Source organism: Ascaphus truei, chromosome 3, assembly GCF_040206685.1.
Source record: "Ascaphus truei isolate aAscTru1 chromosome 3, aAscTru1.hap1, whole genome shotgun sequence".
Taxonomy (NCBI): domain Eukaryota; kingdom Metazoa; phylum Chordata; class Amphibia; order Anura; family Ascaphidae; genus Ascaphus; species Ascaphus truei.
The window spans coordinates 286,514,723-286,539,593 of NC_134485.1; the positions used below are offsets into that span (position 1 = coordinate 286,514,723).

The following is a 24,871-nucleotide window of genomic DNA, read 5'->3' on the forward strand; positions in this document are numbered from 1 at the left end:
AACCTGCAAAGCAGGTGCAATATGTTTAACTCTAGTTGAGGGCCCCAAGCTGGCCTTGGTTAAAGCACCACAGCATTATTGAAGTAGTCATTTTTTTACTGACATTGCCAACATCTTCACAATAAAAGATGCATCAAACATTGATTCATTATTATTTCAAAAAGTCATAATTTCTAAAGCATTTTAGCAGTTTCGCACACAATTTCTTTACCACGGTTGCCAATGGGAAATCTGTTTTAAATTGTTAGTTTCACGTGTAATTAGTTTTTTCCCCTCGTTTTGTACATTGGTGAGTAACATTGCAAAAACATATTTTGATAGCTCTGGCTTGCTGTAGCGTCGCTGTGTGTGCTCGATCAAGACCATGTGGACCGTCTGTCTTCTGGAAGGTGGATGGGAAAAGACGGGCAACAAAAACAAATGGTAAACGTTGACTATTACTAAAATATATATATTTTGAGTGTGGAATAATCATGAAGCGATGTATTAAGTGCAGTAGCGATTCCACACGTGCGGATCACAGTACAGGATGTGTATCTGGTAATTAGGCTAGAAATATGAAAGATGCTCTTAACATTTTGTATGTTAATAGAATCTCCTGTGTGCGCTTAATTAACCTTTTGGGTGACCTAGGACGAATTTATCAAGTTATGGGGGCTGACACCCATGGGGCCCAATGGCATAGTAGACTTGATTTTTTGGAGGAAATCTTCATCCCCCTGTGCCGCAAGCCTTTGCCAAGGGTGCAGTGGCCGCCCGGGTGGAAACACACTGCTGGATTCTCGGCGAGTGCAAGGGCTTTTTGTGGAGAGAGTGAGTGGTCTGTGTATAACAGGGCTCTTCAATTGGTAGAACATGGGTCAAATCCCATATTGGGCCTTGTGGCCCATGGACTCTTAGGATCCTCATTTCATACTAGTTGCTTAGGCAGCAAAGTGCCGTTTTTCACACTGAAACTCACTTGTAAATTAAGACGATGTAAATATCTATATGGTACAGGTGGTCTAACCGCTTGCAAAATTTTGAAATAGATTCATTATAAAGACTTAAATTAATATTGCAGTAAGCTTGTGGCCCTTCTACTCCACATGTTTTCTGGTCTGGCCCTTTTCAACAACTAGTTGAAGAGCCCTAGTGTATAGTTTGAGAGTAGAGAAGTGGGTGTGAATGGTGCATGTGAGTGAGAAGGGGGGTGAGTACGGTCAGATGAGCAGGGGTGTGCCCTGGTATTTCAATATCCTCCAAGGGTGCACCTGCTAAACAAAAAAAAAAGAAACCTACTCATTTAGTCCATGGAAAAATATAATTTAGGCAAGAGCAGTCTGCAGCAAGGCATGCTGTGCTGAATACTAGAGGCACCATTTTGTCATGGAATTTAGGGAACCAAGAAAATTTGTTGGAATTTTCATGGGGGGGGGGGAAAGCTTTACAAGGTCACAAAATGTCACTTTAATCTGGTGAACATATTTAAGCCTAATTTGTTTTTGTTTTTTGCGTATTTTTTCAGAAAACGCTAAATTAAATATTGCGTAGAGGCCTAGATTCCTTTTTTGTGTAGTTGGCTGTATTTATGTTGAAAATCAACTAATTTTTATGTTCCTAAAATGTGGCTTTGAGCAAGTGCAGAAACAGCGAGGCTGATCGCAATGCATTTATTTTTGGTGTATTGTATTGTATGTCTTTATTTATATAGTGTACATAGCGCTTCACAGTAGTAATACATGTGGTAATCAAATAAATAACAGATAATATAAATAACAGATCATGGGAATAAGTGCTTTAGACATAAAAGTAACATTTCGGAAGAGGAGTCCCTGCCCCGAGGAGCTTACAGTCTAATTGGTAGGTAGGGAGAACGTACAGAGACAGTAGGAGGGAGTTCTGGTAAGTGCGTCTGCAGGGGGCCAAGCTTTATGTATCGTGTTTAGAATATCCACAGTGCTATTCATATGCTTCTTTAAGCAAGTGTGTCTTAAGGTGGGTCTTAAAGGTGGATAGAGAGGGTGCTAGTCGGGTACTGAGGGGAAGGGCATTCCAGAGGTGTGGGGCAGTCAGTGAAAAAGGTTTAAGGCGGGAGAGGGCTTTAGATACAAAGGGGGTAGAAAGAAGACATCCTTGAGAAGAACGCAAGAGTCTGGATGGTGCATACCGAGAAATTAGGGATGAGATGTAAGGAGGGGCAGAAGAATGTAAAGCTTTAAAAGTGAGGAGAAGAATAGAGTGTGAGATGCGGGATTTGATCGGAAGCCAGGAGAGGGATTTCATGAGGGGAGATGCTGAGACAGATCTAGGAAAGAGTAGAGTGATTCTGGCAGCAGCATTTAGGATAGATTGTAGGGGAGACAGGTGAGAGGCAGGAAGGCCGGACAGCAGGAGGTTACAGTAATCAAGACGGGAGAGAATGAGGGCCTGAGTCAGAGTTTTAGCAGTCGAACAACAGAGGAAAGGGCGTATCTTTGTTATATTGCGGAGGAAAAAGCGACACGTTTTAGAAATGTTTTGAATGTGAGGCGCGAATGTGAGAGAGGAGTCGAACGTGACCCCTAGGCAGCGTGCTTGGGCTACTGGGTGAATGATTGTAGTTCCAACAGTAATGTGGAAGGAGGTAGTAGGGCCAGGTTTGGGAGGAAGTATGAGGAGCTCTGTTTTAGCCATGTTGAGTTTAAGGTGGCGGAGGGCCATCCAGGATGATATAGCAGAGAGACATTCAGAAACTTTGGTTTGTACAGCAGGTGTAAGGTCAGGTGTTGAAAAGTATATTTGTGTGTCGTCGGCATAGAGGTGATAATTAAACCCAAAAGATGTTATTAGGTCACCTAGAGAGAGTGTGTACAGAGAAAAGAGAAGAGGTCCCAGGACAGGTGCTCTTGGGAAGTTAAAATGATAGGACTACATGTTGCCGTTCATATAGGTAATACAGTATGTGTTATCTCGCATGTATATCTTTATTTGTAGCGGATAAGATAGGCTTCGCCTCTTTATATTTCTTCCGTTGTTTTTCAGCCAATGTGCGATAACCATGACGATGGCGAAACTGCGGCAATCATTTTGTGCAATGCTTGTGGAAATTTGTGCACAGACTGTGATCGGTTTCTGCACCTCCACCGCCGAACAAAATCTCACCAGAGACAGGTAAAGCCCTCCATCCGAGAGAGGGAAATACATTCTATTTGGGCGTTAGTTAGTATTTTATGTTTCCAAACTGTTAAACCTTGGTGATGTTCAATTACTTTACCTGTTGGTGCTATAATGTTTAACTCTTCAGCTCGAACTTTTCCGTATTTGGCAATTTTAAGTTTTACTAAAAACTGCAATGTGAGGGGGGGAAAGGGTCATGTAACTATTTAAAACAATATATTGCGATTCAAGGTAAAATAAAGATATTGTCCCTGTTTATTGTGCCAAGTATTCTCTCCTGATCAGGGTATCTTGAAACAGGGGTTCTCCACTAGGGTTTGGCAATATACCAGTATGGTAGTAATACAGCGGTAATAAGAATGGCCGGTTACTCGGTTCTTACCGCGATATTATTGCCCTGCCGGCGACTGCCTAAAGCTGCAGTGTGTCCTGGAACTTCCCGTCTCACTCCGCCTCACCCCTCCCTCCCGACCACTTCTGCAGAGGAGGTAGAACTGGAGGAGGTGGAGCCGGGAGCTCTGTAACAGCTGCAGCATGTAAATCGGCTCACGGAATCCTGCTAGTAATCTCCCTCCCTCTTAACTCCTTCCTCCTCCTCTTCCCTCCTCCTCCCCCCCACCCCCAGTCTCTTAGACCACTCCATTCTCATCCCAAACTGCATGTTCTTTTCCCTTCTTATGCCTCCCTGTTTAAGAGGGGGACTTTGCATACGTGGTGAACTAAATAAGGAAGCACATCAGTCTTACAATAACAAATATAATTGTATTTTTGTATCAATGTTTCACTGTCATTTCATGATGGTGTGTGACCCCGAAACGTTGATACAATAAATAGTTTTATTTTTAAGACTAGGGTGCTGTCCTCCTTTGTGGACAAAATCAGGCGAAGTGACGAGACGTGAATAGATAGTTTTTCCACCAAGGAGGATTCTATGAAGCAGTCTGAGTGATTTCTTCTCAAATGTTTTTCCAAGGTTTGAATACATCAGGAATCAACAAACTTGTATTCAGAATTAATATGCGCTCTGTCACTCTTTGGGAGCTTTTCCAACCGAGGATATGCGATTGCATTTCTCCCCTCCCTCCCCCGGTCTTCTACAAATGTTATCTAGTAATTGCAAAAATAAACCACAAACCTCCTACCTATTCCTTTAACCTTCCCCTACTACTTGTGTACCCTCTCTCCTCTGCTCCCATACATATTGTTAATGTTATTACTTTGCTTGTTACCCTCTATTTTTCTCTTTTTACGTATTGTGTAGAATTTATTTTTAATGTAGATCAGAATGGCAATTTTGTATTTTTTTTTAAAGGTGACAGTTTGTGCACATTTTTGTGAAGGTTCACCCGTGTTCCTCTGACATTGTAGGTGTTGAATTACCTCCTTTTTTGTTTCACTTTTGTTCTCCTTACATGAGTTTGAAGTCTTCTTTCCTCGGTAACTTTTACTAGGTGTTCAAAGAAGAGGAGGAAGCAATTAAGGTTGATCTTCACGAGGGCTGTGGAAGGACTAAGCTTTTTTGGTTAATGGCTCTGGCAGATTCTAAAACCATGAAAGCGATGGTGGAGTTTAGAGAGCAGACAGGTAAAATGCCATAATGCAACTAATGTACACAGTGTAAGTGGGCAAGTAGGAAGGGAACTACTGTATCAAAGCTTTTAAAGTGATCACCAAATGGAATGGAACATGACCAGGACACTGAAATGCTGCTGTGTTTTTTTTTTTTGTTGTTTGTTTTTTAAAGCCTGGGGAATTATTTAGATATGATTGAATACTGTGCTCCAAACTTGCTTTGCATATATAGGCAAAACATGCAGACTTGCGCTTAAAATGTGCATGTTCTGATAAAGTACTTGAAATATCGTTTAAGCTGCCAACACTTTCAAGTTTCTTGCACTGATCTGGCTATGCCACATGTGCGCACCTCCAGCGTCTGGTCATCACTATTTTCACATGTATGTTCTGTCAAGGAGGCCTGGATGTGCCAGGTAACTGAGTTCGGTTTTATCTAGATATCATTAGATGTTACCTGTGAATATGGTGTTTTCTCAAGAGCAGCAGTTCTACCGATTGAGATGCTGACAAGTACAGTATCTCTGGTGTCCTGTGTGTGTAAGAGTTTAATTTGCAAAACTTCCAGGATATGGCTATTGTAGGGGAAAGGGTCTATTCTATTGTTCTCTAAATAGAATTGTAAACCGTTACTTTTTAATGGACCAACAAAATATTAGTGTACATTTCTCGTACATTTATTTTTTAAACCTCACATGGTTTGTCATGCTACAGTGTGGGAAGAGTCTGCCACAAAAAAAGTAAACCATTGGTACTTGGCCAGCATATCTAAGAAATTCTAGCCATGCTGCTCTTATCACAGGTGACCTCTAAGAGGTTTAAACAGAACATAGTACTGTATGCAGTTTGTTCATATAAAGGTTTTATAATCTAAAACAAAAGTAAACATTGAAAAAACTAAACAAAACTATATAGCTATTCGAACTTTAAACTTGTATTGCAGCAGGTCCTGAATATTAAATGCTGCTTTAAAACGGTGCACAAATATGGCTCTCCAGTCTTAAGTCTCCAATTGTGCCTAATGCCAATGGCTGTAAGTGACTACTCATCTGTCTAATGCATTAGCAGATCACGGAGAAGGCAATTTACCCCATGATGTTTGGTGCACAATGGAGATGTGTATTATGGATTTTATAAGTTTTTTTAGCAGCACCTAAAATAATAAAGCATACAGAATTAAATAACAAAGTGGTGCACGGGAACAAGGAGGGACCCTGATTCCCTCCAATGTTACACAATAGAACAAGAAATTTGTTCCCAGCACTCGAAATAATGATAGAAATGAATGTCTAAATAATAGTTTTTACTGGTATAGAAGAATAATAAACAGCGGCATATATTCGTGTTAAGCAAATGACTGCTGAGGACAAAAAAGTAGATCAAAATTACATACACTGTTGCAAAGTACATAAAACGAAAAATCCTAAGTGAGGGGAGGGAAACACAATGGGATAGACAAGGAGAGAGAAAACAAGGGGAGGGGAATAAGGGGGGCAACGTAACGTTTCGGGGCACCTGGCGCCGCCTTCTGGCCCGTTCCCTTAGATCAAAAGATCCAGGTATTTCCCTTGTCCCTGTCAACAAAAAAGTGTTCCCTAAAACGTAGTAGAGCAATAATAAATGCAAAAAACAGTAGTGGTGTCTATACCTAGAGACCCGACAGTGGGATACTATACACAATGATTGTGTCTGACACCACTTCTAGACGAACAGGCTGTCCAACAAAATATACAGGCAGTTCTCGTTTTACAACGCTTCGTTTTACAACGAATGGCTTATCCAACGCTGTGCAATGCATACCTATGTTCATTTTTACAACGCCAAAACGGCTTATCCAACGCTCTTACAACGCTTTGCAATGTTTGCAACTTTACATGAGTTTAAAACCTATTGGAAATAAAAGCAAAACAGATCGGTCGGTAGAAAGATGTCTGCCCAGACGGGAGACGGGGATCCAGGGACAACAGATCCTTCCTGTGAGATTAGTGTATACACATACACATAAACAAAGTTGCAAAGCGTTGTAAGAGCGTATATATATAATATTATACTATATAATATTATATTATACTATATAATATATTATTTATTATGTTATATTATATATATAATACAGTATATACACTATATAATTTATGTGTGTGCTGCATATCTTGTTGCCTGCATAAAATATTTGGTGTATTTTAGTGTTAAAAATGCCTTCAGGAACAGAATCTTTCATTTAAACAGTGTTCCTATGGGAAAATGTGTTTCGCTTTACAACGTTTTGCTATCCAACGCCATTTTGAGTAACACATTGTGTCGGATAACCGAGGACTGCCTGTAGTCTGATTATTTAAACCACTCCATCAAGTTTATAAGTGCAGATGTCTAATATCAATGATGGCACAGACTATCAAATATTTACAGTATTCTAATCAACTCTTAACCTGTCTCATGAACTAATAGGGCACGTTATACCTTAATGAAACACAGTCAAAACAAAATAAACCAGCTTAGTGATAATATAATGGTAGCCTAGAGAACCACTGGTCTATAATGAAGAATAGCAATATAATGCAACAAGTAATCTCTATCAAACCAGAGACAGAAGCTGCCAGCTTTGAACTCCAACTGCAGGACACATTTAGATTTGTCACAAACATCTTGGCATATACAATAACAGCCGCTACACCTGTACACTATCATTAAAATGTTGCCTTACTGTGCCAGACAAAGCAATGTGTAGTAAACACTGTAAGGGTTGCCATGTTTGATGCTTCTTATTTTAATAAAGGTAAACCTGCAAGCAGCAGTTCTGAGACATGCCGGTTCTGTGGGTCCAGGAATGGGACGGAGTTATCGGCTGTAGGCAGTGTGTGCTCCGATTCAGACTGCCAGGTGAGTAAATCAGTCTCTTGCTTGGAAGCTGCAAGTGACGTCGTGTCAATTCTCAGAACCAGGTAATGTTTATGCCATTGCTAGAATGGCGTGTAATGATTTGTATATCATGTTTCCTCTTAGGAGTACGCCAAGACTGCTTGCAGCAAGACTCATTTATGTGGACATCCCTGCGGTGGTGTTAAGAATGAAGATCACTGTTTGCCTTGCCTGCACGGCTGCGATAAAATTGCAACAAGTCTGAAGCAGGACGCCGATGACATGTGCATGGTCTGTTTCACAGAGGCTCTCTCTGCAGCTCCAGCTATACAGGTTGGCCTTCTCTTTGTAACCATTTCTTTTCATTATCATTCATGGGACGGAGCAGTTTAGCGGTGCCCAAAGATTTTTCTATAGGTAATGTGGCTATTGGCTGCTTGGAGCATTGAATTGTAAACCGTTCCACTCCTAATGTGGACACAAAACATCCACTGTTCTATACATCCCTCAGCTGCTAAGATAATGGGTATGATTTTATAAAAGTGTGGTTTCCAAAAATATTTTGCAGCTGAACAATATTTCTGCTAAATATTGCAAGGTGTGCAAACCGCGAATGGTAACAAGTTCTAAAAATTGATAGTCAACTTTTTTTTTTTTAACTGTATTTTTGTGATTTGCCAGTAATTGGTGACAATGGGGTATTTACGCTGTTCTCATTGTCTACTCTCGATTTGGCCTTTCAGAGGTAACGATATTATGTAACTTTCTTCTTCCCTAAAGCTGGATTGCAGCCACGTATTTCATTTGCAGTGCTGCCGACGGGTCCTAGAAAACAGATGGCTGGGACCACGGATAACGTTTGGGTTTATGTCATGTCCGATCTGCAAGGTGAGTTAAGGAAGGTACCACTTACTTGAAAAGTATGTGCAGGCCACACCAGCAGCAAAGGCGTTCAAACTTTAGTTCTTTTACCCTTTTCATTATTGCAATGCAAAACAGTTAAAATATCATGTTTGTTTCTTGTGACACGTTTACCTGTTTTCTCTGCGGTAGATATGGGGTGATTGAAACATTACAATTTGCTTTGCCCGATTCCGTGCTAGAATGTTTTATTCCTCTGTGTCTGGTTATTCTTCTCTCTCACTTTTGCAGAACAAAATAAATCATACAGTATTAAAGGATCTGCTTGATCCAATTAAAGAACTTTATGAAGATGTGAAGAGGAAAGCTTTAATGCGGCTGGAATATGAAGGACTGCACAAAAGTGATGCGATTACAACCCCAGGAGTCCGATTTTACAACGACCCAGCCAGCTACGCCATGAACAGATATGCTTATTATGTCTGCTACAAATGCAAAAAGGTAGTTCTAGGTTTTAGTTGAACCCCTTTTTAGGGATTTCCCCTTCATTACTGAAGATAGCAAATCTTTTTATGCTTTATAACAAGAAAGGGAGGTACTGAATTGTGTACATAGATATAGAGAGAGAGATATAATCTATATCAGGGGCTGTCGTTAGTCTGTGTGTGTGTGTGTGTGTGTGTGTGTGTACGCAAACGGACACACTTGCAAAGCCACTCATGCATACTGTCGGTTTGCTTATGCATGACACCCTTCCATATGCATACATGTGTGGGTATGGGTTCCTTCAGTGATTAATGCTGGGCGTGCCTGCTTATGTTGTGTGCTGTGAAGCATCTTTGTGTTGCAGTCGTAGTTAGTTTGTGATTTTCCTGCAGTGTTTTACAGCAGCCAGGCTCATTCTTTTGTTTTTGCTTCTGTTATTTCTAGGCATATTTTGGTGGTGAAGCACGGTGTGATGCTGAAGCCGGACAAGGAGACGACTACGATCCCAGAGAGCTCATTTGTGGAGCGTGTTCAGATGTGTCCAGGGCTCAGGTATTGCTTTGCGTCACTGAGTACTTAAAATAATGTCGCTTTTATATCTATGCCCCGATTTTGCTTTATTACTAGTCAGTTGAGGCTTCTGTGTTACCCTCAAAGGAAAACATACAGGACACCTACAAGCTCATATTGAACCCCCAAAATAACCACAACATATATAAGCGTCACAGAGGAGTGCTACTGAGCATGGCAATATATATTTAAAACCAGAGACAGAACATGAAACACAGACAGCTCAGTGCACATCCAGTGAAACTCATACACGGTACAGTGCCTAAATATATATGTATAAATATCTATTAAATAAAATGGAAAGCCATAGAGGATTCAGAGATCAACACATTTTTCACAATGCTTTAGGAAGTATTCGTGGGATCTTGTTTGAATTTGTTTCTTTAAGATGTTAGAACTGCAAAGTCTGTTTAAAAAGCCTATTGGTGACCGCACGCGTGCGCACACACACACACTTACTTTTGCTTTATAATTACCACATTTTATGGAGATTATTTGTGACCCCAGTCACACAAGCTATGCTCCTCTTTTAAGAGTATTGATGCTGCTGTGATCTACAATAGGCAGGGGCTCCCTAGATATGTTGTTGGATTCTTACTACATAAAGGGAGTCAAAGTAGATATTTAATTTACAAGATTTTATTTTTCACTTGCTACATATGTTTTATTTTTCACTTTTCACTGCATTATGGAGTAACACATTGCGTTCGCTTCAGGACCATGAATATGTTTGGGAAATCCAAAGACCTTTACATTACAGATTTCCTTCCCCATAGCCCAAACCGTCCTGTAGTGTAGATTACAACACGTGCATTATTTATTCATGTTTTTAAAAGGGTTGTACATTCATTCTTTCTCGTCTTGTGCCCTTGACAGATGTGTCCCAAGCATGGTACGGATTTCCTAGAATACAAATGTCGCTACTGTTGCTCAGTGGCTGTCTTTTTCTGCTTTGGAACGACACATTTTTGTAATGCTTGCCACGACGACTTTCAGAGAATGACAAGCATAACTAAAGAGGAACTTCCACACTGCCCTGCAGGTTAGTAAAATAAAAAGGGAGATCTGTATAGGGCGTATCATTTGTGAGTTCAATTGGTCATTCTTACTGTGTTGCACTATTTGAATATTATATAGTGAGCTGCGCTCCTGTTTTGTTCGTAGCTCTTAAGTTATCTGGCTTCCATATTATTACTTTTTCTATTTACTATTTAAAGTTACTTTAGCCACGTTTTTTCCCAAAATGTCGTCATGTAGGTAGACTTACAGGTATTCATCAATCTAAAACGAACACGTGAATATTAGAGAGAATACCTATTTGAAAACATCCACCATATAGCCATTAATAGAAACCATGACAGTGAGTAGTGTGCCATATTTGATGGAAAGATTATTGGATGATTTTTTTTTTGTATTGGCTTTGTACAGTTGAGGTGCAATGGTTTTGTATTTTCATTGTTGTTTAAAGTGTATGCAGCAAACCATTTGCAGTGGCGGCCGCCTTTAATCTCCTGCGGCCGTTTCCCGCGATTTTTAAAATCGCGGGCAGATGCGGCATGTTTTCAGCCGTTTTCGTCGCCGCTGGCGCTTTCAATGTTAAGCGCCATTAGCGCTGTCTGGGAAATGCGGCTGACGCGCGGCAAACTCCGTGACAAACGGAAACGGAAAACATCCCCTAATTTTTTCGGGGATGTAGGAGGTTAAAAGGGGCCGCAACAGTATAACTATTTTGTTTCTCATCCCACATATTGCAATGTTTATTGTAGTAGGTTGTCGTTAGTATAGTGGTCTCTGAAAGTGGAGTATATATTTCCAGACCGAGTCTTGTTGTCATGGAACAAGAATCACATCCCTGTTTCACCCCCCTCTTTCTTTTGCAGCTTCTGCCTGTCAGTTCTTATTTTCAGCTGCATGGAGTTTGCACACACACACTGTGCCTGTGTGATATGTAACCATGTTGCATTTCTTGCCTCTCGGCATGTAATCAGTGAGTTGCTACTGCAGCCTCTGAGATCCTTACCAGAATGGGCTAGTCTGCCCTCCCCCTGTTTTGTGGACAGATAGTCTGTCCCTAGACTATTCCTTTTACCCACATTGCTCCTCACTTCCTTTTCCACCCTGCAGACTGTGAGTACAGCACGCATCCCTGTTACTCTCCTATGGCAAGGCCATTTCTTTCTACCTGCTTCCAACTTAAAATCACTACTACACACCATTCACAAGAACCTGTATTCTGCTGCCTTTTCCAATAAAGTGAAGGAAATATTATAGGACTTGGAGTGATTTGGAAAGGGGGCTGAGTTAATGCTATCGGGGGGCATTCACACATCAATCGTGACCCTGGCTTCAGAATACTTGTTTTGTATGATTCTGTGTAAATCCTTTTTATCTTGCGATCCACCAGAAAGATAAATGTACGTAATTCGTAAATCTAGAACGTTGTTAATTTTCCAAAGATGATGTTAAATTTAAATCCGATCAGTTTTGCTACATGGATCTGCAGAGGGATTCTAATGACCTTGCAGGGCCTTGCAATGAAAGAAAATTATTTTGAGCTAATAAGATTTTTACAGGCTCGGTGTATAAACACATTTTACATCTCATTCTTTATTTTATATATGGCTCACCTTACGCCACACTGTTCTGTAGTGTCCTGCAATGATTTCTCTTCCATCAAGGGCCTTAAATAATGTGCACTGGCATTGCTTTGAGATCAACATTGTAATAGACACTGAGACTTGAACGGAAAAATGTAAGTCACCTTTGACGAGGTGCAATGAAACAGATGATAAATTGGTCATGCTGTGCTTTATGGTTAATGGTTGGTAAACATGCCATTTATACCCATCATTGCTGTGTGAACGAGCAGCACATTGGCCTAGTGGTGTTTGCGCATTGTGTTTATAAAGTCTACCACTCACCAAGGTGTGGAACTGATGCATCGTCATTCCTTTACCTTTTTGTTATTACTACTACACTTTCAGGGCTCCACTTAATTGTCACCTGTGTTGTTTTTTTACAGGTCCAAAAGGCAAACAGCTCGAAGGAACAGAGTGTCCTCTTCACGTGGTCCACCCACCCACCGGAGAGGAGTTTGCCCTGGGCTGCGGAGTGTGTAGAAATGCGCACACATTTTAAATGAGCCCATATTTGTGTTCTATTTTTTATTTTTTTTGGTGAATTTTGAGATGGGCTCGTGCAGCCTGAGTCGCAGTGCCAGGCAGGTTCTGGACAACAGCCTCCGGTCAGGATGGGACCACTTGAAAGAGTCTTCGAACAAGGCACCAGATACAACTGTGTATTCAAAATTCATGCTGTGCAAAGCGAACCTTAAATGTTCTTTTACCTTAAACTAAAATGTCGATACCTGTGAGGTGCTTGCATGTGGTCATTACATATAGCACCATCTCCAAGGCACCTGACATGTACAAATAACTGCTTGAATACACAGCGCTCTTAGGAAGGCTTCACGTATCAAGGATATATGACGCTCGGAAGAAAAATCACAGTAATGAATATTGACTTTTTGTAGCCCTGTACAACTATCCCTGCATCTCGTGGGAAGAGAGAGGAATATACTTGTTTATCTCCTAGACTGTTAAAATTAACCCCTTCAGTGCTGGAGAGGCTTGCGCTGCATCTGGCACTGAAGATGAAAAACATTGCGTTTTTGAAAGGCATATAGCTGTAACAAGGCATACAACTTGTAACAAATGCTGTACATAGTACATAAAGATATCAATGTTTGTCCTGTATAAGATTTACTACATTACAACAGCAGTTTCATTTAAACTTCTGGGTTATGTTTGAGCCTGAAATTTTAATGAAGTGCAAAACAGTGTGTGCCTCATATCTCTGCAGCTGTAAACTTTATGGAATGTACATGTTGATAAAGCCACTGTACATTCTTATACAGTGACGGTCTGGTGAATGTTTAGGATCTTATTTAAGAGGAATGGCTTTTAAACAAAAAAAAACAAAAACAAAAAAAAAATTCAATAAAGAATAAATCATGTTATTTGTCACGTCTTAATGGATTGGTGCTGGGGTCTAGGGCTTTAAAACAGAGGTGATATCATTTTTCTTTGAACTTTGTTCATACGGTATGGTGAAACAATTAAGCATTCCTCTTTCATTTTAAATTGTTGTAGCCATTAAGGTGATTGGTAAGGGGCAAACTTGGCCCTTTCATTAAGAGTTGGACGCCAAAACAAAGTTTCAGTGACCGGAACATTTTAATACACAGGAAATGGCACACCCTTCTGCTTAGGAGGCAATATGCAGCTTTTGGATTTCCCCTCTGTGGAACCATGATTACTTTGTTGCCAATAGTTTGTTGCTTTCAATCAAATGTTCCACCATTCTGCTGTTTTTTTGCCTAAATGTAAATTTGAAGATTCCTAGTAATGAAGGTGGTTTCATGGGGCCTGTGCGCTTTTATTTAAGGAAGCAAAGCACAGCCATTTACATTGGCTTCACATTAATAAATATACAAAATATGTACATATGAAACGACAACCCATATTGGACATAAATATAGTTTAAACATTTGCTAAAGTACATATTGGTTTAAAACAAAAGCACTAAAACACGACTCATCATTACATCAACTTCATGTCCGAGCTTGATCGACAAAACCACCGTATGTGTATCTTTATATAGGGCTTCACAGCAGTAATACACGTGACAGAATAGAAATAACACAATGGGAGTAAGCACTTCAGACATAAGTAACATTAGAAAAAGGAGTCCGTGCCCCAAAGAGCTTACAATCTAATTGGTAAGTAGGAAGAACAAACAGACACTAAAGGTATTTTGGTAAGTGCGTCTGCAATGGGTCGAGGTTGATGTATGAAGTATATAGTATCAGCCACGGAGCTACCTACATGCTTCGTTAAGGAGGTGTGTTTTAAAATGGGTCTTAAAGGTGGATAGAGATGGTGCTAGTCGCATATTGAGGGGAAGGGCATTCCAGAGGTGTGGGGCAGTGAGTGAGAAAGGTTTAAAGTGAGAGAGGGCTTCAGATACAAAAGGGGTAAACAGAAGACATCCCTAAGCAGATCACAAGAGTCAGGATGGTGTATAGCGAGAAATTGGGGCTGAGATATAAGGAGGGGCAGAAGAGTGTAAAGCCTTAAGTGTGTGTCATCAGGAGAGAGTAAAGTGATTCTGGCAGCAGCGTTTAGGATAGATTGTGGGGGAGGCAGGCCGGACAGCAGGAGGTTACATTAGTCTAGATGGGAAAGAATGAGGGCCTGCGTCACTTAGCAGTAGAGCAACCATGGAAAAGGTGTATCTTTGCAGTATTGCGGAGGAAAAATTGATAGGTTTTAGCTACATTTTGAATGTGATATGAAAATGTGAGGGAGCCTACTTGTGATACTGGGTGTATGATGGTGCTTTCAACAGTAATGTAGTAGGACCAAGTTTGGGAAGAAATAAAGGAGCGCTTTTTTTTATGTTAAGTTTGTTGGCGGAGGGCAATTCAGACACTTCGTCTGTACAGCAGGTGTAAAGTATGGGGTTGAAAAGTACATTTGTCTCCTCAGAATAGAGGTAATATTTGAATCCAAGAGCTGTGATGAGGTTGCCTAGAGTGTGTAAAGAGAAGAGTTCTCAGGACAGATCCTTGGGGTGCCACCGCAGAGATCGACAGAGGAGGTGTTTGCAAACTAGACACTGAAAGTACGATGTAAGAGGAAAGCCAGAATAGAGCTTTTTTACGGATACCAAGAGTATGGAGAATGTGAAGAAGAGGGTAGTCCACAGTATCAAAGGCTGCCGAGAGGTATAGCAATATGAGCGGAGCTGAGTGTAGTGACCTTTGGCAGCACGGAGGTCATTAGTTATTTTAGTGAGGACTGTTTCAGTGGAGTGAGCAGTGCGGAAGCCAGATTGTGGATGGTCTGAGAGAATAGGAGGTGAGAAAAGAAGCAAGCAAGCAAGCAATCAATATCTGTGAGCGTAGGGATTTGAGTAGGAGCAAGAGGCTTTAGGAGATGGGAAGGAATGGGGGTAAGAAGTGGTAGAGGGAGAAAAGCTCAGCAGCTACAGTACATCCTCCTGTGACAGCAGAAGGCCAGAGGAGAATTGGGAAGAGGGGTAGGATGGGAGGAGAATACATAGTTACATAGTAGATGAGGTTGAAAAAAGACTTCCGTCCATCAAGTTCAACCTATGCTATATTTAGACAACAGATACTTTATCCTATATCTATACTTATTGATCCAGAGGAAGGCAAACAAAAAACCCCATTAAGGGGAAAAATTAATTCCTTCCTGACTCCAAGAATTGGCAATCGGATTAATCCCTGGATCAACATCCTTCCCATGTATACGTATTTGGTATATCCCTGTATACCTTTCCCATCTAAAAAGATGTCCAACCTTTTTTTGAACAAATCTATTGTATCTGCCATCACAGTCTCCATGGGTAATGAATTCCACATTTTAACTGCCCTAGCTGTAAAGAACCCTTTCCTTTCCTCCAACCTTAAGGGATGGCCCCGAGTCCTTTGTACTGCCCGTGGGATGAATAGTTCTTTTGAAAGCTCCTTGTATTGTCCCTGAATATATTTGTATATAGATATCATATCCCCTCTTAGACACCTCTTTTCTAATGTAAATAAATCTAATTTAGCTAGCCTCTCCTCATAAGTTAGAATGTCCATCCCCTTTATTAATTTGGTGGCTCTTCTCTGCACTCTCTCTAGTTCCATAATGTCTTTTCTTAGGATTGGTGCCCAAAATTGTACTCCATATTCAAGGTGTGGTCTTACTAATGCTTTGTAAAGGGGCATACTTATGTTTACTTCCCTTCCATCCATTGCCCGTTTGATGCAAGATAAGATCTTGTTTGCCTTTGCAGCTACTGCATGACATTGGGCACTATTGCTAAGCCTGCCGTCTACAAGCACTCCTAAATCCTTCTCCATCAAGGATTCCCCCAATATATCTCCATTTAATTTGTAAGTCGCCTTTTTATTCTTGTATCCCAAATGCATAACCTTACATTTATCTGTATTAAACCTCATCTGCCATTTACCTGCCCACGTTTCCAGTCTCTCCCAAGTCCTTCTGAAGAGAAATTACATCCTGCTCTGATTTTATTACCTTACACAATTTAGTATCATCAGCAAAGATGGAGACTTTGCTCTCGATCCCAACCTCAAGGTCATTAATAAACAAGTTAAAAAGCAGGGGTCCCAGTACCGATCCCTGAGGTACTCCACTCACGACTTTAGCCCAACCTGAAAAAGTTCCATTTATGACAACCCTCTGTTGTCTGTCCTTTAACCAGTTTACAATCCAGGTGCATATATTATTGCTGAGTCCAACTTTCTTTATTTTGTACACCAACCTCTTGTGTGAAACCGTATCAAAAGCCTTTGCAAAATCTAAGTAGACCACATAAACTGCATTGCCCTGGTCTAAATTCCTACTTGCCTCCTCAAAGAAACAAATAAGGTTAGTTTGGCAAGATCTATCCTTCATAAATCCATGCTGACTATTACTAATAATTTTGTTTTCCATTAGGTATTCCTGAATATTATCCCGTATTAAACCTTCAAGTCGTTTCCCTACTATTGAAGTCAGGCTTACAGGTCTGTAATTTCCCGGTTGTGATTTAGCTCCCTTTTTAAATATAGGCACTACATCTGCTTTACGCCAATCTTGTGGTACTGAGCCTGTGGAAATGGCGTCCTTGAATATTAAATATAATGGTTTTGCTATTACTGAGCTTAACTCCTTGAGAACTCTTGGATGTATGCCATCGGGGCCAGGTGCCTTATTTACTTTAATTTTTTCAAGTCGCTTATGAACTTCTTCCTCAGTTAACTAATTGTTCATTAATATGGAGGTTGTGGCTTCCTCCTGCGGCACTACTATTGAACTTGATTCTTCCCTGGTAAACACAGAGGCAAAGAATTTTTTTAATACCTCAGCTTTTTCCTTATCTCCAATAATCTGCCTACCCATCTCACACTGAAAGGGTCCTATATTTTCTTTTCTCATTTTTTTGTTATTAAGGTACTTAAAGAATTTTTTAGGGTTGACCTTGCTTTCTATTGCAATCCTTTTTTCATTATCCATTTTTGCTAATTTGATTGCCCTTTTGCAATTTTTGTTACATTCCTTATAATTCTGATACGATATCTCTGTCCCTTCTGACTTAAAGAATCTAAACGCCTTCCTCTTCTTGTCCATTTCCTCCCCTACATGTTTATTTAGCCACATTGGTTTTGACTTATTTCTCTTATACTTATTACCCAAGGGTATACACTGATAAGTGAGCTTTTCTAACAATGTTTTAAACACTGCCCATTTATCTTCTACATTTTCCCCTGCAAAAACATCATCCCATTGTATTACTACTAGATTAGACCTCAGTTTATTAAAATCTGCCTTTCCAAAGTTGAAGGTCTTTGTTGAACCCAAGTAATCTGTTTTTTGATCATTTATTTCAAATGAGACCATGTTATGATCACTGTTACCCAAATGTTCCAGGACTTGAATATTTGTTATTACTTCTACATTGTTTGATATGACCAAATCCAGAACTGCCCCTCTCCTGGTTGGTTCCTCAATAATTTGGGTCATATAATTGTCTTTAAGCACCCCCAAAAACCTGTTTCCTTTTGTTGTAACGCTAATCCCATTGCCCCAGTTTATGTCTGGATAATTAAAATCCCCCATTATGCAAACATGACCCAGTTTTGATGCCTTCTCCATTTGCAAAAGTATTTTAGCTTCCTCAATCTCACAGATATTTGGTGGTTTATAGCATATTCCCACAAACATTTTCTTTATACTTTTACCTCCACTGCTAATTTCTATCCACACTCTACATTTTCATCATTCCCGTCATAGACATCATCCCTTATAATAGGTTTTAGATCCGGTTTAACATATAAACATACTCCACCTCCCCTTCTATTTGTTCGATCCTTCTGAAAAAGAGAATAACCCTCTAAATTAACTGTCCAGTCATGAGTTTCATCCCACCATGTTTCAGTAATGCCTATGATATCATACTGCTCCCTTGCAGCTATTAATTCAAGCTTCCCCATTTTATCTGTCAGGCTTCTTGCATTAGCAAGCGTGCATTTCAGTTTTTTTTCAGCCAGTACTATTATCTTATCTGCTCCTTCCTTTCTGTGCCCACTTGGTTTAGTCTTTAGAAGTTTTCTAGTATTATCTGTATTTACTATGGGTGTCTCACTGCTTCTCAAACTTGCACTTGCCCCCATTCTACCTCCATACCACCTTGTATCCTCATCTATTCCATTTAGTTAATTATCTGTTTCATTCCCCTCCCCCCTCCCCCCTAGCACAGAAGATCCCTCTTCATTGAGGTGCAATCCGTCCCTAGAATATAGATGGCACCTCTCAGAAAAGGAGTCCCAGTGCTCTAAAAACCCAAACCCCTCCTTCCTGCACCACTTTCTTAGCAATGCATTAACCTCCCTGATCTCTGACTGTCTCCCTGTTCGGTAGCGCATGGCACTGGTAGTATTTCAGAAAATACTACCTTGGAGGTCCTTGCCTTAAGCTTTTGGCCTAGATCCCTGTAATCATTTTTTAGGACCCTCCATCTTTCTCTAACTTTGTCATTGGTGCCAACGTGTACCAAGACCGCCGGGTCAATCCCAGCCCCCTCCCCAACAATCTATCTACCCGATCCGCAATGTGCCGAACCCGAGCACCCGGGAGACAACAAACTGTTCGGAGGTGATGTCTTGACGTTTGCCATTTCAAGAGAAAGGCAGAATCCAAAGTCCTGAGGTGAGATGGAGGAAGAGAAACAGGTAACAGACGGTGGTCTGAGTAGAGATACAGAGAAGAGGCAGTGTGGGTTAGACTTGTGATTAGTGATAAAGTAGGGGGGGGGTAGCTTGGGAAAGGGCAGAGTTGAAACCAGATAGAATAAATTTGTAGTGATGGAAGTATACAAGAGTGAGATTTCATCCAGACTCATTGAGAGGGACAAGTGCAGGAACGCAGCATGTGCGTGTGGAAATGTGGTCTGGGGTTAGAAGAGCAAGAAGGGCAGATCTACATGGCAGGTAAAAAACAATGCAGCACCTGATCAGTGTAACTGGCTGCTTTGGAAAGATTTAATCATTCTTAAAATAACAATTTGTATCCTTTGAAATGGATATATATTTTTTATATATCACTGAATATCTCCTTATGCTTATTTGAGTTATGCCATTATAATTACTTTAAAAAGAACAAATAAGATTAACAGGGTATTACGTCTTACAACAAAAATATTAAACAAGGAAACAAACTCGCCAAAGCCTTTTGTTAACGATAAATATGTTTAAAAGTAGTTTCCCTTTTTTTTTTAACAAGTGCAAAACAGCTACATTTTAGTTATTAATCTGTCACTTTTCTGGTTTCCCCTTTGGTCTTGGTAAGGACAACCCTTACATATTCTAACCTTTTTGAGTGCATTTTCTCACACATTGAATGGGAAAGAATAATAAAGCTGCTGTTTAAAAAAAAAATTAACATGTGCATCAATACAATCTGCACACTAAGTGATTATCTAAGCTGCCGATTGATCTGTTCAACAGTAATCGATCGCTGAAGATTTGGCTCGGGGGTTCTTTAAATCACTGTAAAGCAGAAGAGGACCCAAGATGCAAATTTCTGTGGAAAATCACGTGACCAGGCAGGCACTAGATACAATTGGTGCACTGCTAGAGAGAGGGCAGGGCTCGAGCCAGAACCTGTCGCGGAAGGGGATGTGACTTTGTAAATGGTTGCTATAGAAACAAAAATGCTTTGTTACATTATAATACATTAAAAATGTTGTTTTTTTCCTTCTAAGTGCTACACGTATTTTCTCATAGTACAGAACTTTTTTATTTAAAAAAACACGTGGGATATTGCTTGAACTGCAGCGTTAAAGCAGCCAAGGCAACAAATACACAAACTAATGCTGCGGAAATGTCGGGATTTTTTGTTGCTAAATAATGTTACATAGGTTATCAAAACATCGCTAAACTTTTATAAATATCTAAAAATATAATTACTGCTTATTTTTGCTTTTTTTTTTAATTCTAGAGGGCTAAATCCTGAGACGGTAATAGACGCCACAGAATAGGATTATTAATTTATTTGTATGGCACTAACCTATTCCGCCGCGCAGTATAGTCTGGGAGGACAATTACATTGTATTAGCAAGCATAGGCCATACAAACGGACAATAGGAAAGATGTCCCTGCCCCCAAGCAGTTTACAATCAAGGAGGGGTGTGGTGACGCAGGGGAATGAATAGTGTGTACGTGTCTTGGCAAGGGTTTGGTTATCAACATCACGACCCTGACTATTCGGGTATAGGATTAAAGTAAAAGCACGGAAGAGTGGGAGAATAATTAAAACAGGAAGAAATTATTTAGTCGGGATATGGTGTGAATAAGAATTTTAGTGCATCCTGGGTGGTATCTTGTATCGCGCTTTGGGTTGTTATTGATGTGGGAAAAGTATAACAGATCATGGGAATAAGTGCATGAGACATAAAAGTAACATTTAGGAAGAGGAGTTCCTGCTCCGAAGAGCTTACAATCTAATTGGTAGGTAGGAAGAACGTACAGAGACAGTAGGAGGGCATTCTGATAAGTGCGTCTGCAGGGGGCCAAGCTTTATGTATCGTGTATATTATTAGCCAAAGTGCTACTCGTGATTCTTTAAGCAAGTGGGTCTTAGGCTGTGGCCCCGCTGGCGCTGACCGTGCTCATGCTTGAGCGGTGATGTCACCAGCTCTCCAAGCATGAGCGCCGGGTGTCCTAGCTATTTCGGCAGCGCGGGGGGTGGGGCATTGCAGGCAAGCTGAGCGCATTTCAAAATCTTTTTTTTGTTTAAGTGCCAGGCGTGGTGAGCGTGTGCTCGCCCGCACACCGCGTGAGCGGGGATGGGACAATTTTTTAAATTGCCGAAACTAAACTCTGCAAGCACCGCGCGGTCAGGACGCTCCGCGCTAGCGTGGCCACAGCCTTAAAGGTGGATAGAGAGGGTGTTTTTCGGGTATTGTAGGGAAGGGCATTCCAGAGGTGTGGGGCAGTCAGTGAGAAAGGTTTAAGGCGGGAGAGGGCTTTAGATACAAATGGAGTAGAGAGAAGACATCCTTGAGCAGAACGCAAGAGTCGGGATGGTGCATAGCGAGAAATTAGGGCTGAGATGTAGGGAGGGGCAGAAGAGTGTAAGCTTTAGAAGTGAGGAGGAGAATTGAGTGTGTGATACGGGATTTGACCGGAAGCCAGGAGAGTGATTTTAGCAGGGGAGACTCTGAGACAGATTTATGAAAGAGTAGAGCGACTATTCATAATCAAGGGACATATAGATATGTGAGAATAAATTAATGTGGGGAATGGATATCCTTAATTTGCCTGGTGCAGCTCATGTGAGGAGTTTTCCAACTATTCTGACAAATAGGACAAATGACAGAGCACAAACAGGCACGGATGATGCTCAAAACAGTGCATGAAGCCAACTCACAGGTGGGTAGGAATCAAACTATAAATGAATCCTTAACAGTAGCTTGGTAATGGATATGCAATGATGAGCATGATGAATACATAATGACAAAATTCAAGGGAGAAGAGCATAGTGCAATACTGTACAGGTTACACTCATAAGTAACCCGCAGGCAAAGCGCAGAACCGAGGCTGTAGTAGTACATATGTGCAGGTTCCCTGATCTTTATTGTCCAACAGTATTGACATCGCCACAATTGACAACCTCAGTATATTAACCCCTGAGGGCTACAAAAATCAATGCAGGCAATCCACTGATTTATGGCAACATCAGCACAAGCATAACATTAGTTACTCTCGTTAGTAAAACAATATAAAAAAAATAACCTGAAAAGTAACTTTAATAAACGAATATATAAACAGGGCTGCTGATTTTGGGGGGGGGGGGGGGAACCTAAGGTACAGGTGTCCCGGGGGTGGCGAGGGGCCAGGCATCTGACGGTGCAACTTGGGCCAGACCTGGCTGATGGTTCTCGCCCGGCCGGGCCCTGGCTCTCGGATGCAGGCCTCTATCACTGCACCACACCGATGGGCCTCTGTGACGTCAGCGCCGGAAGTAGGCTTGGCCCAGCTCCCGTCACGGCATGGAGAGAGGCCCAGTGTGGGACAGAGGGCTAGAGGCCTGCATTGAGGAAGAGCCAAGGACCGGCAGCCGGGCCTGGCCAGAGGTCGGGACGCAGACCCCCCGCAGACCATAGACAAGGTAAGTTTGTTTTTTTAAATATGTATTGGTGGGAGTGAGGGTCTTTTTTTTATATGTATTGGGGGAGTGGGGGTCTTTTTTTTATATGTATTGGGGGAGTGGGGGTCTTTTAAAAATGTATTGTGGGAGTGGGGTTATATGTATTTTGTGGGGGGAAAAGGGAGTGAGGAAAAGGGAGTAAGTGAGATGCTGGAGAGAGAAATACATGGGAAGAGGGTGGGAAATAGAGGGGACTCATGCGGTGTGAAAATGCGGGGGCTCACAATATCGCCGGGGCGGGTGGGGGGCCCCCCAGACGCAACCCTAGTCCTGGGCCCTGGGGAATTGGTGTTGTGCGGTGATGGAGGTTGTGGGAGTGTGTTATGGATGGGGGGCTGGAGGGTATTGTTGTGGTGGTGGGGTGTATTTGTGTAGGGGATTATTTTATTTATATTAAACGAAAAAATATATTTTATATTTTTATACAGTAGTCAGTCTATTTTTTGTAATAAACTTTTTGTGGTACTTACAATTGTTTGAAATGTTTACTTGAATGTTCACTATAAAAGAATGAGTGTGTGTAATTGACCTGTATATTATTATTGTATTAGTCACCACAAACACCTTAATAAGCCTCTGAGTGGGCCCCCCTTTCAACCAACATTGTACCACCAACTTCTTAATGCAATCTAAAAAACACTTTGTTTGGAGACGAAGCCAACACAAGGGCCCATCCACCTCTCACGTGAAGCCTGACCCTGTCACGGTAGGGCAGGCCAAATACACCTTTATATTTAAGGGATCAGTCGCAAGGCAAAACAGGCAGTAAAATAAATTGGGGTTTATTTAGATAAGACCTCGGAAACACATAGAAATACAAGAAACAGAGAGCATACACACTTACTGGGGTCTGGGGAAGGAGATCTACCCTTTCCTAGTTGCAAGGCGCCTGCTTCCACAAAGGCTTACCTTGATAGGGCCCTGGTTCTGGGCTCCTGGACCGTAATCCAGCCTGCTGGTTAGGCCTCCCCATGCTTCCCTGTGTGAATAGCTCTTTCACAGAAGCACCTTTGAAAGGCCCGCCAGCAGCTGCTTGTCTTCAGATCTCCAACAGGAAAAAGAGAGAGAGCTACTTTTACTGCACGCTCTTATATAGGTTGGATTCCTGTCTAAATCATTGAGGAGTGTAATAGCCAATTACAGCAGGGATTGAAATTACGCATTCACTGATAGGAGGGATACATTCAAAACTTGCCAATAGAAACCTTGCTTATCAGTTTTGACATACAGGGCCGTTTTTCCCTGGCTCCGTGGTGTCTACGTAAAACAAAGACATCCTAATCTGAATATTCTGCTCACCAAATGATTTTCCCCCCTCTGCCATTCCTCTCCTCTCTGAACTATGGATTCTATGCAAACTACCTAGCATCTTAACCATATGCCTATGCTTTCTGTATAGAACCTTATACAGTAGTAAACATTAAAACACAATATAAAGTATACTTCCTTACAGAATATACTTTGGGGGACCTTATACTTATAAGGGAAATAAATTGGGGGAGATTTGGGCTTGGAAACCCTTTCTGAGCTGGGGCATTGAAATGCTAATCCACATGTAATTCACATGCTAATTCAGACTGCCTTTTGTCACCAACCTGGGTTTAAATCACAGGACAAACACAATGCATTGCAGTTTTAAAACACAGAGAACCAACATTTAGACACAAGAGCTTGCACTCCACCATCTGCACCTATCATGTGGGGTTCTAAAACCTTCTCTTCTCTAAGACACCAGCTAAGAATACCTTGCTGGAAGGCAAGACAGGTTAAACCCCCCCCTTTTCCCTCATGTTCCAGAAGCCCCACGCCCTGCAGCTATTTCTCATAAGAGGCCACCCATACAAGGCAACCCACTTACAAGTTTGCACAGGCAGTTGCAGGCCCATGAGGCAAAGGGAATACACAGATAACGCATTAACTGGCCCACTGGGCTTACACAGTTAACCCCACATACACAGTTCCTAGTTTATAACCCTATGGGGGACCGTATAACAGAGGAACAAAATTACAGGCAACACAGTAAGGTACAATATTAGACCCAAGAGCTGACACTCTCAGCCCATACCATATGGTTTCAGGGGCAGCCAGCCAGGCTCCAC

General features: G+C 41.2%; 1 protein-coding gene across 25 annotated transcripts in view; it reads left to right on the plus strand.

The window, feature by feature from the left end:
- The window catches only part of MYCBP2 (MYC binding protein 2), a 189,899-nt gene extending 176,395 nt beyond the window's left edge, over positions 1–13,504 (plus strand). For all 25 annotated transcript variants that reach the window (XM_075590941.1, XM_075590942.1, XM_075590948.1 and 22 more), the window contains 10 exons: positions 322–423; positions 3,004–3,132; positions 4,590–4,722; positions 7,487–7,590; positions 7,714–7,902; positions 8,350–8,457; positions 8,722–8,931; positions 9,361–9,468; positions 10,363–10,528; positions 12,509–13,504. In XM_075590941.1, the coding sequence (XP_075447056.1) occupies positions 322–423; positions 3,004–3,132; positions 4,590–4,722; positions 7,487–7,590; positions 7,714–7,902; positions 8,350–8,457; positions 8,722–8,931; positions 9,361–9,468; positions 10,363–10,528; positions 12,509–12,624 (1,365 nt within the window). In that variant the 3' untranslated portion in view covers positions 12,625–13,504. The remainder of the gene's footprint in view (positions 1–321; positions 424–3,003; positions 3,133–4,589; positions 4,723–7,486; positions 7,591–7,713; positions 7,903–8,349; positions 8,458–8,721; positions 8,932–9,360; positions 9,469–10,362; positions 10,529–12,508) is intronic.
- Positions 13,505–24,871: the final 11,367 nt, after the last annotated feature.